The sequence below is a fragment of the Apiospora hydei genome (assembly GCF_038363865.1).
Source record: "Apiospora hydei strain CBS 114990 chromosome Unknown utg000007l_segment0_segment0, whole genome shotgun sequence".
NCBI lineage: Eukaryota > Fungi > Ascomycota > Sordariomycetes > Amphisphaeriales > Apiosporaceae > Apiospora > Apiospora hydei.
In genome coordinates, this window is record NW_027117366.1 from 1,149,435 (window position 1) to 1,166,213 (window position 16,779).

Here is a 16,779-nt window from a genome sequence, read left to right on the forward strand (position 1 = left end):
ACTTATGGAAATGTAACACGACAGGAAAGATGTAATGGCAGACCGGCCGCTCGATAACGGGGGTGTCACAACTAGACAACGAAGTTCAAATCAGGTGACCTCCTCGGAATGTGCTGTTGATTTGCAGCTTATTGAGCCCTGAATAGCCGATAAGGCCCTACATTCATGCCCCAATACATCAATGTCTATTTGAGGAATACTTGGCTAGATGTAGCATACGCCGCCCTGTATGCCAGCACCCCCAGAATCTCAGGATTTCTGAACACGGAATGGTTTCGAGAACAACAGCAAACAGTCTCCAGACTGTGATCCGATCGGACGGGCCTGCACTAAGCCTCCTTGACAAGTGTGTACCCGGCAGGCTGGAGAGGGGGTGGTGGAAGGGGTGGAAGGGATTGAAGGGTCCATGTTCAAGCCCCTATAATTCAACCCGGCGATGCGGGTCGCGCTACTTTACCCCAAAGAAACCGCCCGGTAGCTTGTGTCGAGCATTCCCGTGAAACCGGAACTCGCCAATGGCTTATTCTAATCAGTTGCACCAGAGCCTAGCAAACAAACCCTTTTTCCTCCAGGGTAGTTGCTCCAAAAACCGAAACAGGAGCGAATCAGCGGGTAGACCCGACATGCTGGTCCCAGAAGAAAGGAAAACCCAGAAGCCACAAATGTGTAGTCGCCTCGCAAGGCGGGCCATATGACGACTTGCCATTGGACATGGAATACGACCTTGATGCCAAGCTTTGGCTTGTAATGTAAGGGGGAGACAAGATGCTAGCTGGTAAGTAGTATATCGCTGAACCACATCATCGGGAATAGCCCAAAGAGGCAAGCGAGTCAACTCCAGATTTTTCCTCTCCTCCCTCCTTTTACATGACGAAACATATACATTTGGTGTCATCCACGGCTCTCAGGCCACATACATAAGTGCCGGAGACTAGCCCGGAATCGGGGGTCGCGGACATGGTATGACTGCGCAGTCACCAGGGAAAATGAGGAGGGAAAATGTGACCTGTCGATCGGGACTGGCCTCTGGCACAGCCTCTCTCGGTACTCTCACGAAGGGAGCGGTCAAGTTAACAATTTTCGGATATGCGATATAACCAATCCGATGCCTCCCCCCCCAGTGGCACCAGAGGAGTCCCCGTCCCGACAGGTTGGTAAAGTCGCCGAAAATACCCAGCGAATCACCGTGAGCGCAGATGCCCGCATATGCCGGCCGACCCACCGCTGCAGCTGGACTCGGTTCCACGGTGCGTCTGCGTCTTGCTGGCTTTCCGTGTTAATTTACTTTTGGGGCAAGACAAGGAAAAGGGCGAGGGAGGAGAAAGCCATTGGCGTCGGCCCAGGGTTACCCGCTTGGGTCGTAGTTGAGTTGTGACGACGCACTTTGCTTCTGCATATGACGATGACATGTTTGGATGGGTCGTCGTCGGGCCTCAATGGGGGCGGACCGCAACCTGGGTCCGGTCGGAGGGAGCCAGTACTTACTGGTAATCGAACCACCTGGTTGAGACTCTCGACTGATTCCCAAGGCCGGGCAAGCAACCTCTTTTCTCCCCGGCATACTCGAGTAGACTGCACGAGCCATGACGGAACCAGGGGAGATTCATTGAGTCGAGCAAGTAAGCCCCTAGACACATCTCCTACTTCAAAACATGGCTTGTTCCAAAAACCTAATAATGCGGGCTTATCGCGAGATCAACGAGAATAAGCTTGTTTAGAGATCTTGCTTCTGTGACTACCGGGAATACGAAAAGGAGTTGCCACCGCTACGTGGGCCAGAAGATGAAGGTGTCAGATCAGGTACATAATTAGGCCAGGTGATTACATGTATACGGACTACCTAGCCGACTTACCAGAAGGGCTGGGGGGAGGGGGCACGACAAAAGCAGAGAATCACGGGAGGGTGTTAGCATGGACGTGGACCTCACGATACCCAATGAATCGATCGCCTCGTTTGGAGTCCAGCAGATCGAGATCGCAGAGTGACTTGGCATCTTGGTTGGCCTTCTCACTGTTTGTAGTCACCCTTTGTATGGGCAGGAGTACGCGAGGTTCCTGCCCAACTTGGCGCCGGCAAGGGCCCCTACTGCCGTAGGTCGGAAGGAGAAGAAGGATGAACAACAAGGGCCTGACATTTGAACAAGAAGAAAACTCCCCAATTGGGTTGAGTGTTGACTATGAACATATGAAGGCGGGTGGTTGAATCGAAATGGCTTCCCAGATAGCCAGGTAGATACGATATGCTGCTTTCAGCTGAGCTCGATCTTCGTCGGTCTCTCTGTCCGACGATGATGTCCACAAGGCAGCCCGGCGTCATAGTCCACCGGACTGCTCCCTTATGACCTTCTCGACCTCGGATCGAACCTCGTTGGGGTCTCGATCGTGCTGCTCCCGACCAGGTATCTCTTTTTTCCGGAGGCGTGGGCAAGTCCTCCCCTCATCTACTAGATCCCGATCGCTGTTCCTGTCTTTCTCCCACTATCGCCGTCATAGTGACGCCCGGGATGTCCTTGGCTAAGATGGGACACCTCGCCGTCCAGGGCATGTATCGTCCTGGCGATGACGCCTGAGACGGTGCCCACCTCGGGGACCCGGATGACGACGAAAAGGGTCAGCGGCTTTGGTTCGAGGGCGAGAGGCTTCTTGCCGTTTTCGCGCTGAAGGGGTTTCTTTTATGGATAGCAGCAAGTGGCGGTATGGGACTGGGAGCTATTCGCGATGATGAAGAGCACGAAGTCAGCAAGGTTGTGGATGGCTCACGGGCTTGCAGACGTGTTCTTATGTATAAGTCATGGTCAGATGATAGATAATCTGGCTCGCTCGCCAGCGATCTAAAGTAGCTATGGGGTTCCCTTCAGCAAGACTTGTGGCCATCACAAAAGACATCAGGCTGGGCTTGGTCGCCAGTGATAGAAACGCCTGTCTTCATGATAACCAACGTATTCGAACCCCGGTCTCATTGGGAGACGGGTGCTATAAATTGTACGTCGCAAGATGGCGTCTTTTCTGAGGGGTTGGATAGTGGTGGCCGGGGGATGAGCGGGTGTGATAAGGAGGTGACGGAAGCGTACGGAAGCGTGGGGCGACGGGGCTGCCCTCTGGATACCACGGGCTCTATGACTCGATGGCCAACATTTTTCTACTGCTACTACTACTCCACGCCAGAACCACGGTATGTTGATGTTAGAGTCCCAACGAGAGCGCTTCAACCCGCAACGGAGCTGCGAAGGAAAGTCCCAAACGTGTACCTGGGAGCTCTTCGCATTCCGTCATCCACACCACTCGACCGCCGCTGACAGAAAATCCCATCTATCAAGCTACTTGAACCTCCCTCTCCTCTACCGCCCTCCCTATCCAATCTTGATCGTTGCCACCCACCCCTTTCCCCGTCCCGTACCTGGGCTGGAGGGCACAAACAAGGTGCTGCGCATCAGCCAGGGCAAGATGGTCTGGGTCAAACGGGTTGGGATTTTTGCTCGGTGCCGAACTGCAAACAACGGCCGATCAAGTGCGCATCGCAAACAAGAGGATTCCCTGAAGTGCTCAAGCGATGGTCCTTCAGTCGCACTTGAGAGTGGGAACGGGATAGGGGCAGTGCTGGCAACAGCATGAGACGGAGTAATATGTTACACAGCTAATGCTTTTCACGGATTATGATGTACACAGCCACAAGACTGCGAAGAAACCATTAATGTATTATACCGCTTACCTGTCACAGACCGCAGAGTCACTTTGCCCTCTTAGGCGCTGTGATTCTAGAAGGCCCCTTAAGGTCCAAGATGTACAGACGGCCCGTTGTCCAGAAAAGACGTTGGGTGCTACAACATACCAACAGGAGCCAAAAAATCATGACACCGCAAGGAGTTTGTTTATACGGACGAATCATTGATTTATTCACATTTCCATCGCGCTGGATCTCCATGATCTGATTGGCAGTGCCCATTCATCACATTCATCACGGACCCGAGCCTGAAACAAGTGCTAGTAAACGAAGAGGCATACCATTTAGTGCTGTGATGTAAAAGGAAATGTTTGCAGACGAGTCTGATACGACTCTTCCGACTATATTTGCCCCATTGCAGTCTGGAGACTGGAGGCATCGACCAAATCCTTTTGAGACGTGTTCGCTCAAACCCGCCAACTTTCTATCTGGGGCCAGAGACACGAAAAGCCTTCGTGTAGCAGCTTCCCCGACGTGGCTGCACTACGTAAGAGCCCCGGCTGGGGCGAATAACGCTGTAATCCAATGATACATATACTCAAACACTGCTCTTCTGCACAATCTGCAGCGAGCCGTTGCTACCCAGCAATCACCACTCATACTCGCCGGTAGCTTTGTGGAAGACGTAGTCTTTGCCATTGACGCTGAGGACGCCGTCCTTAAGAACGCACTTCCTATAAATCAGTTAGAACAACCAGTCTCGTCCATAATAGTGTAGAAACAAACATACCACTTGTTCTTCACGCGCTGGACCTTGTCATACATGCAAAGCATGATTTGCCCACCATCTTCGTCGTCATCCTCTTCATCACCGTTGTCATCAGAATCATCAAGGTCCGAGTTGATGGCCTCGTCATCGTCTTCTTCGTCATCCCCACCATCGAACCGGCTAGGTCCAGAACCTGCGGAAGAGATTTGCTGACTAGACGCAAGCTTCTTGGTGGCTCGCTTCAACGGCAGCATCAGCCCACCGCCTTCCATGCTCTTGGCTTTGGCCTCGATGGCGGCGTGTAGCATACGGTCAATCTCGACACGCCCCAGCTCGGTGGTTTCACCATCAGCGCCTCTCTGCATAAGGACACCAGAGTAGGGTTGTTCCTCTGCGGCACCATCCATTTGCGGGGGTACTGTCCCTGCCCGTTCTGTGCCGCCTGCACATGTTGACCAGTACTAGCAGCAATCTGCTGACGATATTGGGCTTGGGCATTGGCCTGTTGGGCCTGCGTAGCTGGCTGGCCCATAGGTCTCTGTTGGCCTGGATGCTGAGGAGCACCACCTTGTCTCACCTCGCCAGCCTGCAGGTTCTTAATAGTATCGGCGGCTCTTTCGCCAAACTGATTCCTCAGGTTGTTGGCAAGTCGCTGGTGGACAACGTCATTAGGCGCCGCCTGAGTCTGGTGGTTAGCTCCAGCTTGCTCGGTGCCCGGCTCAATTTTAACGCCAGGCTCGGCCTTGATATGGGCATCCCCGGCAACAGAGTTGTTGGCAGCAGGAGAGTACGGCATGTTGTTAGCAGAGGGCTGCTGCTGCTGCTGTTGCTGTTGCTGTTGCTGTTGCTGCTGCTGCTGCTGCTGCTGCTGCTGTTGTTGCTGCATATAACCTTGGTTACTTGGGTTCCCTCCATTGTTGGCTGCAGGGGCCGGAGGTGCCTGAGTAGGAGCTGGGGGTCTGGCTTAGGGTCCCAGGGGAAGATAGCAAGCTGCTGTGCCGTGAGCTTGCGCTGCCATCCCTATGCGTAACTAAAGTTAGTTGTCGACACTGTAAATCATCAAAAAAGCTGAAACTTGAGGGTATGAAAGCTATGCTTATGCTATGCGGATGGGCTCAGATGCAAGATACACAAAAGGGTAACACGTGATGTGCTGTTGCATGGATGAACAGGAGGATGGGTGACTGTGACTGATGCTCAGGCCAATCAAGACCGGGGTCAGGGTCACTCGCTCCAGGCTCCAATGGGGACGGGAATTTTTTTTAGCGGACAACCCAGGCACATAAAAAGCCCCAAATAGAGCCTGGGCCCCCCTCAACCTGCTGGAACTGGTCGCTCCCTTCAGAACACCGGAAACCCGCTGGCAAAGGAACCTTATCCCATCCGAGCAAAGGGGCAAAAAGTATCGGCGACATCAAACATTCCGCCATTTACTTTATCAAGATTGAAAAGGGAAAAAGGTTGCATCAATGGCTCTCATCTCCATTGCAGTTTCTGTGCCGTTGAGGGAAACGATGGACTTGGTTGCGAAATGGGGAAAGAGAGATGGGGAATGACTCAGGAAGTTGGATGGGTGGCTCACCTGCTTCAACTCGTCCAGAATGCTCTCATCTACGCCATTCTCCTCCAAATCGACGCGCGACGCCTCAATGACATCCAGAATGATCTGCTGGTAGACATTGCCCACAGCCGAGTTCGACATCTTGAAGAAGCTGCACGAGAGGCGGAAGTCGATAATGTTCAGAGGTACGTGATGGTCCCAAATTGCGCTGTCGGCAAGAGGGAGAGGGCGGTGGCCTGTTTCTGTTCACCAAAAGTGCACCCTTCCTTTTCCATGCGCACAGGGTTTACGATGCCCGTCTAAATGAATTACGTCGAGGATACGGCAGGCGAAGAAGTATCGTCTTTGAAGAGGCGAAGACCAGCCGCACGCGAACGGTAGGGTAGGTTGGTTGAAAGGCAAGTAAGTAGGGTGAAGAAGTTCGTGGACCAAGTCGAAGCCGGCCAAAACCACTCGAGATTTCTCTTCCTCCTGGGCACACCTCGTTCGCAAGTCGCGCGCCTCTCTCGGAACCGTATTATTGCTGCTTTCTGTAGGTTCTTCACGTAACGTATGCTGCAATCGCCGTTGCTGGGTGTGTTGACGCGCCGGATTTACAAGTCGTCGGTATCCGGGTCACTCTGCGCGGTGAGATGTAGATGGTTAAGTTGCGTCAGCTTCCCACTGAACTAACTAAGCACTCCCTGGCAGCACACGTGACTCGGGTCTGGTTGGTTCCTTCTTCTTTACCTTAGGTACCGGAGAATCAATTCAAGCACAGGCCAACGCCGCCCAACAATCGAATGACATGTGCATCCCTTGGTGAATTCGTGATGATGTTTTAACAGGAATGGACTTGTCGTTGAATCCGTTGAGAAGAATGCGATTTTTTTTGGTCTGGGAGGGAGTGACCTGCACCCGTGGTTTCCGATGAGTGCATCGATTGAGCTCAAGCTCGTCTGAAGGATTGAATACTGGGTGCTTACCTGGTACTTTGGCCAAAACGCAATGCCTTCCAGTTCTTATCCCACATTCACGCCACTATTACTACTTCACACAACACCACACACATTATAAATGCTTACATCTACTCTCAAGCTAATATCAGCAGGGTCTTTGCTTCTATGAGACGCAAATTGCAACCTGATGGGTATCCATGGCCGGGAAGATTTTTGAACCTGCCTGGTGGTTGAAGCTGGAAAGGATGTCTACTGATGACGGTCCGCCCGGAACTCATGTGGTTCATATCAAGAGATGGTAGGCTCAACAGTAGCTGCGGGCTATGTTAGACGCATGTAACAAGATAGCTCGATCGCCTGGCATCGCGTCGCGTCTTTTCTTACACCTGGATTGGTTCACGGTCCCTGGGCGGTACGTTAAGTACGTGGGCCACTTGTATGGCTTGCATACTTATATAGTGCATCAGGCTCCGGTGTTAAAGGCTTTCAACGATTGATTATTCCGAGGATACATTAACAAGATATCCTTCCGGGGTATACCTGCCGAGGAAGGAGCGTTTCTAGCCAGCCCTGCGTGACTTCGTGAGTGGAAAACGGTTCTAGACCAGATTGATGCAGGATTGCTTGATCAAGACCAAACAGATCGGGTTTACATGCATTCAGCACACGCCGTGTGTAATAAACGAGACCTAGCCGAGGTCGCTGGCCGCAAGGTTCTTTCAGGTATGAAGAGATGTAGGTACATAGCTGCACACCTATATGCTGCTGGGCAGCTCTCCCTCCAAGGGCACACAGGCACTACCAGCATTGTGCTCCTCAAGGGATACCATATGCGAAAGCAGTCTATTTCAACTTTGCACGGCCAACCTCACCACGAGCCTTTGTCCGAGCCGTTTACAGATGCTGGAGTTCATTGGCCCAAGGACACAGGCCGAGCCGTGAAGAGCTATCCGCCACAATGTGCATGTCGAGGCAAAGATTGAATCTGGCTCATCTATGTCGATTATTTTATTCCTCGCCAAATGCACCTTCTGCTGCCCTCGTTATTGTACAGGATGACAAAGGAAACTAGTACGAGGGGGGCCAAGGTCTAGAGCGAGCAACTATACAAGGTCGAACTCATGGGACCTTGGCGATCGACATGATCGATCGCTCCTCCTGATCAGAACCCCCTTAAGGCATTGGTCCGAGGATGACCCCTAATGCCAGTCTATGCGCTCGGGAAAGTGAACTTTGCCCGTGGTTTTCCCAGTTGTAGTATCACCACCCCCTTAATAAGCAGTACTACTTGCCGTGTCTAGTTTTCCCCCAAGAATGCGGTTGAAAGAGCCCCAAGTTTCTTGGGAAATACTATGTATACATCCTCCATTCTTTCATGGTTGCCACATTTAGTGGTGCTCGGCAACATGCTCGCCGTGGTAGCCAATGATCTTGAATCGGCCGATCATCTCGCCAACAGTAAAGAAGCCCAAGCACTCGGCGGCCACGACAGCACCGGCAATTAGTTGGGCGTTGTTGACGTTTCGGAGCTGTTGCAGCATGGTTGCGGGTTGTTGGGAAGCCTTGGAGGCGGTCTGCGCGAGGGCACTGGGGTTTCGAACCGTGTTCAGGATGTTCTGGTAGTAGCTCTGGAAAGTCTGCATGGAACTGTGGCAAGAGTTAGCCTCGCTGCACCAGTTGATACCCGCGACTCCTGACTTACGGCGGAGACATCTTCTGGTTGCGGAAGACAATCTTGGCGAGCTCGGAGCCGACACGCCCCCAGTAAAGAACCTGGGGAATTTGTCCTGTATGCCTAGTCAGTTCCCATTGTCCCGTGACCGACGTCCGTATTTGTGCATTGAACACGCATGTGATAATTCCGGTTCGATATCAAATTCGGGGGTTTTGTAACGTACGCTCAGCAAAGCCAACCACCTTGCCCGTTCGTCCGCCGACCTTGCCCAGGGAGTTGGCAAGCCCCTTCGCAGCGCCCGTGATAGCCGGGCCAGCAGCCGAGGAGACTCTGGAGAGACCCTGTTGCGCCTTGGCGGCGTACTCGGAAGCGCTCGCAGAGGCCTTAGCAGAAGCGTTCGCGGCAGACTCCTTGGCGGCTTTCGCAGCTTCGTTCGCCTTCGCCGTGGTGTTGGACTCGAATCTCCGGGCGGCCATGCGGCTGAGGTTTCCGGATTGCCGGATGGCGGGTCGCGCAAGAGCCATTGACGACATGGTGTCAATTGATTGTGCGGGATTAAAATATGGGAGGGAGGAAGCTCGCAGACGGATCCGGACAGGAGGCCGGGAAAGCGGTTGATTAAAGGCGGGCGGGTCTAAAGTAGGAGGGCGGAGGAAACAAGACACGGCGACAACAACGACGACACAGACGAAGAAGGAAGCTCTGGTAAAAAAACAGCTCTGCAGCAGGTCGTTCGTTCAGTTCGGAATTTCACGCTTGGGGCTATGGGCAAAAAAAGAGCCATCCATTACCCGGCTGGAGCTAAGACTGACTAAGATTGGGCAGCGGCCAAGGCGTCGGAGGAAGAGTCCACTAATGGCTGTGGCATTGGCCAATCAGGCCTGGAGAGGCGTTTGATTCGCTATCGTCATCCGCTTACAGTGGGCCAGGTGCCTGCCCTCAGCTGGAATCAATTAATGATACAGTGCTGTGTGTGTGACGGTCGCCAGCCAGCCATAAGCATCAACACTTAGGAATTGCCAGGTCTTGGATATCTGCATTGGTTCTCTTGCAAGGAAGGATTGAGTAGGTAGTAATTATCTTGTCAAATGAACCCTCTATTCTCTGCTTCTAATTGCATCCCTAAGCGAGCTCTAAATATATGCAGCAGAACGCTTACAAGTCTAGAGGTCTTCTGTCAAGGCGGCTTGGCGAAGCGCACTGAAGTCTCAGCCCGACCCGTCCATCCCTTTCCCCAACTTCAGCGTAAAGAATGGGAATGCACCTAACCTAGTTGCAACCCACCCCCAAACCCCCAAACCCTACCTGCCCTACCCGCTTCTTCAGTCCAAACTTTGGATCTGTACTTTGATCGCTCCAGTCTTGGGATCCGCTGCCGTCTTGAAAGCATCAAGGGCATCTTCCAGCTTGAACCGGTGAGTAACGAGCTTGGAGAGGTCGATCACTCCGTTCTCCACCAGCCGAATGGCACGAGGCCATGTGTTGCTGTATCGGTATTGGAACTGGAGATCAACCTCCCGTGTGCTGCATCTCATGAAGGGGAAGTTGATCTCGTTCTTGCCAACGCCCACTACAAACACTTTGCCGCCAAACTTGACGGCCCAGATGGCAGCAGCAACACTGCTCTCCACTCCAGTACACTCAATGGCTATGGACGGCTCGATGCCTCCCATTGATGCCACGATAGCTTGGCCGGCCTCTTCTGGGCTTCCGCGTTCGACTTTGTGTGCTATTACCGATGGGCACAGTTCCTTGGCGAACTTCAATCGGCCCTCGTCGATATCCGTGATGACAAGAGGACAGGCACCAGCCGCCTTGCAGCAGAGCAGTGTAATTAGACCGATGGGCCCAGCGCCGCAGATGACCACCGGGTCACCCAGGCCAACCTTGGCCCTTTGCAGACCCGCCAGGGCAACGCTGAGAGGCTCCAGCATCGAGCCATTTTCGTATGACATATCTCCGATCTTGTGGCACCAAATGGCCGGGTGATTCACATATCGTCGCAGAAGACCAGGAACCGGCGGCGTTGAGAGGAACTGCACCTTCTCGCACCCATTGTATCGGCCCGTCAGGCACGGCTCGCATTCATTGCAGATGACGTTGGGCTCAATGGCTACCCGGTCTCCAGGCTGCAGATGAGTAACCGACGGATGCACGGCAATGACTTGGCCGGCAGACTCATGGCCGAGGATATGGTCGCCCTCGACGATCATGGGCCCAATACACCCGTGGTGCCAGAAGTGCACGTCAGATCTGCCTTGGTAAGAATCGGCCTGGACTGCGCTGGGGTTCGGGATACATACCCGCAGATGCCAGTGCTCTTGATAGCAACCGTCACTTCACCATGCTGCAACGTGTCTCCCTTGCCCAAACTCTCCAGCGAGGGCTCGGCTTCGTTGATCCATAAGTCATGAGCAGGGTTGGTGAAGACACCGATGTTAGCCTTGGACGGCTTGATCTCTGGAGGGCTCATATCAGCTACGGTAACAGCGACAACCGGCAGCGGTACTGGCAGGATTGGTTCTCAAGTCGAAAAGGTTTGTGTTGGCAATGGAGTGGAAGCGAAAGAAGACGCGAGACAGTCAGTTACGTGTTCCCCCACCGTTCCGCCAGCTTGAAATGAGGGGAGGGGGGACCTCTCGTTATATCCAAGGTAGGAACCCTTTTTTCCCCTGGACCCTAGCTGCTGCTGTCTGTGAAATTTTCCACATTATCTTTCCACCAGGGATACAGCGTCGCGACTTCGGCCGGCCCTCGGACATTTCTAGGCAAGTCTAGACTATAAACAGACCCCCGTTCCGTGCCACGAGCAATAGCCCGCAGTGCGATATGGCCTGCTGTGCCCAGTGGCTGCCAGGCTGCTTCGGCTCAACGACTCGAGCCATTGGAAGCGGCTCTCGATATTGCTGGTGGTATGTGGGGTAGTATGTGGTGGTAGAGGAAGAATGACGTTCGGGGAGCTTCGCCCCGGGGTCCACTGCGTCTAGCGCACCAATCACCCGCCTGGCGAGTTCGGCAGCCCCCGCAGTATTTGCCCGCAGACTGGAGTCCCCACCAATGGTCACGATACCGGATTTTGGAGACTCAAGACTCGAAGACTGGATACTACGTGTACTGGGTGTATGTCCCGGTGAAACCCCCACCAGCACACCGCGCACGCTATTCGACCAAAGGAGGAAGCGACATACCACCTCAAGCAGTCAGCTGCTGCTGCTGCTGCTGCTGCTGCAGGGTAGCTTGCCGCCCAAGCATTAAGCTTGTTGAAGCATCTGCTTCGTTCTAGCCCCCAGGGTCTAGGTATGTAGGTAGGCAGCTACTACCTACCTACGCTCAACAGCCGTCCCTGATTTGTCCTCCGCACGTGGTCCGGAGATCACATTCGACCTATTCATTTACTTCAAACTGACTTGGACTAAATCCACCAATGGTATGGTGTATGGCATTGGGTCTTGGCTGGTCTCGGGATCCGGGTACGCGACATAAAAATAGACACGATATGTGCCGTCCATCTGCTGGCTGGTCGGGTACCGAGAAATGACCTATAAGCAGTGAGTGGTACAACGTGATCACCACTCGGTAGTATAGGATATCGTGATACTCTCTGTGCAGCTATCATCAAGGTACTCACTGAGGGCTTATGCGATTGGTACGCATTTGACAACCTCCCAAGCAGCCTGGCATATACTTGCCCATTCGCTTGCCTTCCATTCTCTCGAAATGCAGTGATTCATTTGCATCACTTAGGTATCTACTCTATTGAGTACTTGCTCACTTCGTCACGCGTGAAACTTGAGTGTAAACGCCGGTAATGATCTGATACGATGCTCATGTGGTCACTCAGAGTTATCTATGCCGATACCGGTTCGCTCCTGCTGGCATATAAGTATCCATACGGGAGTCTGCTAACTACAATGGAAGTGGCACATTATACGACATAGCCAATTGGGGTACGTCGTAGACATGGTCTACATTCTCACGAACACTTCTCCTCTCTCCGGCAAGCAAAACTGCCAAAAGGGTCACGCTGCGAGGTTTTGGAGACGGCTCGAATAAGAAGTACAATCAACTAGATGTGCGGCTAGTTTTCTTCTCTTACAGTAGTATACTGAAGCTACGTCTCCTCAAGTATAATCATTTGGCCCTTGATCAGTAACGTTACTCGACTTCAACCCCAAGCACAAACAGGGACATTCTCTTGTTAGGTCAAGGGAGCATCGACGCCCACATAATATTTCCGCTGTTGCTCCATCTTATGGACATCATAGGACCTTTCGGGATGTGCACCGTCGTACAGCTTATTGTCCATCACCCCGATAATCCGGATCTTACATTGATGGCTGGCAAAGCCTCAAGTGGTACCAGGGGGATCGACGCACACGTACTGAAGGAGAGCCTATTGCAACGAATACTCGACCGATCTGCAATGATATTTTCTCGATTATGGCTCAACAGCCTGCCACGTTCTGGGCAACGAGCAACCCGAGGGCATTGAGTGCTACTCTGCCTTTCTCCTCCTCCCCTTCCCTCCCATCTGGTCTCTCCCGCATAACATTCCTCCGCATCACCGAGGGCCTGTCGAATACGGTGCTAAGCAACGCGGTACAAGCGAGAATCCTCGTCCTGACTGTTCCGGAAGGTCGTGCTCAAAATCATTCGCCGCGCGGAACTGCCGTGGTGGCGAAGCAGGTAGCGTACAGCGGCACCGAGCGCGAGGTCAGACACGATAGTAACGTGTCTAAGAAGTAGGTTCAGATGTTCATCTACATATTTAATTGCAGATGACTCCAAGCAGCTAGGAACTGGCACTGGGGGGTTTCTGGTGTCGTTAAGCATGGCTGTACCCAAGACATGGATGGTTTACCGCCACCTTCACTCGCACGACGGCCGAACCGGAACATATGGTAGCTTGCCCCGTCTCCCCTCTCTTGGGACTGGATCAAGGCCATAGAAGGCACAGCTTTTGGGGGAGGTCGTTCATCCGGGCGATGGCCATCCAGCAACGATATCGTATGCTGCTCTATAAGACTGGCAGCCTGGCTTCGAAGAAGATATGGTACAAGGCCGGATTTGGCACATTGGCCGCAAGGGGGGGCACTTCTCATCGCACTATTGGTAAACCAGTAGTGAGTATACAAATGTTCTATAATCCTCATTCCAAAACCAAAGCTATCCATGATACCTTTACTCAGCGTTAGCGCATGAGAGGGTTCGCTGCGGTCTTGAAACCTGGTCGTTTCTGTGTTGATTTCGCCTCATAGTAACCTTGAGATTATCTGTCGTCCCGCAGACGCTTTGGTGAAAGTTGTGATTTACGGATACATACAGGTGAGCAAACGAAAGTATAGACACGGATATTGTTATCAGCAGGTAGCTATCTACATTGATCAATTATCATATGTATCCGGGTGCTTAAAGAATGCGTTTCCTTCGAAAGGTATCCATGGTACATGCTTGAGCACGTCGGAATGGTCGGGATCTTACATATGCGAAATTGACGGATGGCGGCCGTTGCTAATTAAGTACTTGGCTTACTCTTGCGAGATACGTTATTGGTGCTATCGGCATTCTAGCATCCCAAGCTGCATTGCCATTGCAGTGCGACGGCTCTCCGTACCGAGTAATGGGAGGAGATGACAATGAACTTCTTCTATTACATTGTCTGAGTGCGGCGCTGCACTAAAGATGTCGAAGTCATATAGAGTTCACATAGTTTCACACGTCCCCCTCCCCTGAACCCCGCGATGGATGCATCATCAAAGGCCCTGAAATTGCCATGTCTACGTACTGGCTCTTATGTTCTAACGTTTTCCTTTTCTCCCTTCCTTCGGCTTTGGAAAACATTCCCAAGGCTCAACATGGAACTGCCTGCCTGCCATCATGGAATCTCTCATCAGTCTACTCGGTAGCAAAGTTTCGCAAATCCCTAACCGTCGTAGCAGTGTCCTCTTAATCCAGCGGGATGCTGGCGTCGGCGGCGCTACACCACCGCGCAAAGGCGCGGGCGCGGAGTCTGCGGCCATTAAAAAGTCTCGATCGTACGGGGACGTCCTGGCCGAGATATCAAGTTCGGACCTCAATAGAGGAGCAAATGGTGCCTCACTGAAGGGCAAGGGGCGCCGTCAGAGCACCGCCTCTGCACCATCATCATCTACAGGCACATTTACCCGTTCGCGATCATCAGTCAGGCAAATACCCAGCGTGATTGTGATCCCAGAGGATGAGGTCGCTCTGCCGCCGCCCGGCGTGGAAGCGGCGCGCATTTCCTCCAGACACTCTTTCATCCCCAAGCCGTCCGACTACTGCAGCGGCTGCGAGACCACCCACGCGCGGAACGAGTTCTCGCCGCGACAACGGGCCGCGCGGGACCACGAGCGGCTGTGCCTGGGGCGGGAGGGCGCTTTCAGCCTGTGCCGGCACCAGCGCATCGATTTCGGCGCCATCGAGGAGGCGCTGCCGCCGCGGGCCCAGCTCTTCTCCCCGACGGGCGGGGGCGGCGTGATCCTGCGGTGCGAGGATGAGAGCCACCTGAAGGGCACGCGGCACCACCTGGAGCGCAGCGCGCGGCTCGACTACGAGGCCATGATGCCGCAGGTGACGGTCGGGGTCGAGGACGACGGCGCCGTCGTGCTGTCGACCTACTTCGAGGAGCTCGTCTGCATCGTGCCGGCGGGCGAGCCGCTCAACGCGCGCCACCTCCGGCAGAGGCTGGACCTGCTCCAGGCCGCGTCCACCAACTGCATCTGCGGCCACGTCAACCTCAACAGCGAGCGCATCGTCGATCTCGCCGACTCCATCGACTGCCCGCACCTGCACGAGGCGGACGGCGGCGTCCAAGTCTCGGTGGCGGCCCTGGGCCGCTATGAGGGGGACGGGTTCACACCATCATCCCGAGGAAAGGAGTCGGACGGGAGTTGCTGCGATATGAAGGACTCGATTGGTTTCTGTGACACATGTGATGACACGTGGTTCGGATTCCGCAGGTGGCGAGGCCGGCCGGACGCCGGGTACCACGAGATCTGGTTATTTGGGCTCAGCTATATCAGTTTCCAGGGCGGCTTCAAGCCGGATTGCTATGCGTGGCGCCAACGGCTAGATTGACTTTTCGGGGCCATGGCTCATTGGTTTATCATTCAGGGGCCGAGGTATATACAATTTTTATAAATACAACATGGTGCCCTCATCATGCTTGGCCAAGTAATACTATAATAATCCGTTAATCATTCTATAACATCAGACAGGAGCACGGCATTGGAGGCTACGTGATCCCATCAATGCCATGGTTTGCGCCTGAGCACATGCTACATAGCCCAATTGACTGTACGTGCCGCGGTATTCGTCCATGGACCACGCGTGCAGAATATGGGCTTGAAAATTAATTTCATGCGATGCTAGCCATTGGGGGTGCCTGCTGAAAGTAACTTACTCTCTGCAGCATATATATTGACATCTGCTGGCAAGTTGACGAGTGATTGGCCGCAGCGCTTCAAACAAACAGGCTAGATCAACAACAAACATGACATGCCCCCTTGCTGCTGCTGCTGCTGCTGCTGCACGAGAATGATGAATCGTTGAAGGTCCCGGTATGGCGACATCATCCCGCATTGCCCAGCCGCCATCTCGATTTGACGTGCTACTACGGAAAATCAGGGGGTCGATGTAGAAACAAAATTAAGGTGAGCGCAGGCGCAGGGGACTTTTTATTTTAGCGCGTCGCTCGTTACTTCCAATCGTACTGGCTCATATGTAGCAGCTCTCAACTTTTGCTCCGAGGCGCCTTCCAGTGCTTCAGTGCTTCCCAGTGCTTCCCTGACACCTTCCTTGGCTTGGCTCCTTAGGTGGCAGGTGGTGGGGGGTCCGCTGGAGGGTCCGCTGGAGGGCCCACTGGAAAGTCGGAAAACAGCCATTGGAACTGGCAAAGTTGGAGGCACGGCGGACGATAAGCTGCACACTACTGACCACCCTAGTCAGAATCTCATGTTTGTGTGTCCAGGAACAACTGAAATCGCATCCATGGCCTTTCTTTGCCTTTCGGGATGCCTGCACGACGTCAACCTTCTCTCCTTCAAAAACGGCATGGCACAGGGACGCCTACCCTCCAGCTTCTGACTTCTCTCTCCTCTTGCTCCATGGCCCGCGTATAACTCCAATTGCTTGGCCTTGACTTGTCTGCACTCT

At 53.4% G+C, this 16,779-nt stretch overlaps 5 protein-coding genes across 5 annotated transcripts; 2 read left to right on the forward strand and 3 right to left on the reverse strand.

The window, feature by feature from the left end:
* Window positions 1–4,310: 4,310 nt before the first annotated feature.
* PG997_009429 (transcription factor IIA subunit alpha) lies at window positions 4,311–6,132 on the reverse strand (the record flags this gene model as incomplete). Its single annotated transcript, XM_066813744.1, has 5 exons — window positions 4,311–4,395; window positions 4,452–4,872; window positions 4,911–5,265; window positions 5,331–5,450; window positions 6,013–6,132. 5 exons carry the CDS (start codon window positions 6,130–6,132, stop codon window positions 4,311–4,313), a joined length of 1,101 nt encoding a protein of 366 aa, XP_066665706.1.
* A 2,185-nt stretch (window positions 6,133–8,317) lies between these two features.
* PG997_009430 (uncharacterized protein) lies at window positions 8,318–9,137 on the reverse strand (the record flags this gene model as incomplete). Its single annotated transcript, XM_066813745.1, has 3 exons — window positions 8,318–8,576; window positions 8,632–8,716; window positions 8,828–9,137. 3 exons carry the CDS (start codon window positions 9,135–9,137, stop codon window positions 8,318–8,320), a joined length of 654 nt encoding a protein of 217 aa, XP_066665707.1.
* A 789-nt stretch (window positions 9,138–9,926) lies between these two features.
* On the reverse strand, window positions 9,927–11,077 carry PG997_009431 (chaperonin 10-like protein; the record flags this gene model as incomplete). Its single annotated transcript, XM_066813746.1, has 2 exons — window positions 9,927–10,857; window positions 10,908–11,077. 2 exons carry the CDS (start codon window positions 11,075–11,077, stop codon window positions 9,927–9,929), a joined length of 1,101 nt encoding a protein of 366 aa, XP_066665708.1.
* A 1,967-nt stretch (window positions 11,078–13,044) lies between these two features.
* PG997_009432 (uncharacterized protein) lies at window positions 13,045–13,552 on the forward strand (the record flags this gene model as incomplete). The annotated part of the gene is made up of 2 exons (XM_066813747.1): window positions 13,045–13,330; window positions 13,383–13,552. The coding sequence occupies 2 exons, from the start codon at window positions 13,045–13,047 to the stop codon at window positions 13,550–13,552; spliced, it is 456 nt and encodes a 151-aa protein (XP_066665709.1).
* A 929-nt stretch (window positions 13,553–14,481) lies between these two features.
* Window positions 14,482–15,702, forward strand: PG997_009433 (uncharacterized protein; the record flags this gene model as incomplete). The annotated part of the gene is made up of 1 exon (XM_066813748.1): window positions 14,482–15,702. The coding sequence occupies one exon, from the start codon at window positions 14,482–14,484 to the stop codon at window positions 15,700–15,702; it is 1,221 nt and encodes a 406-aa protein (XP_066665710.1).
* Between the last annotated feature and the right edge of the window lie 1,077 nt (window positions 15,703–16,779).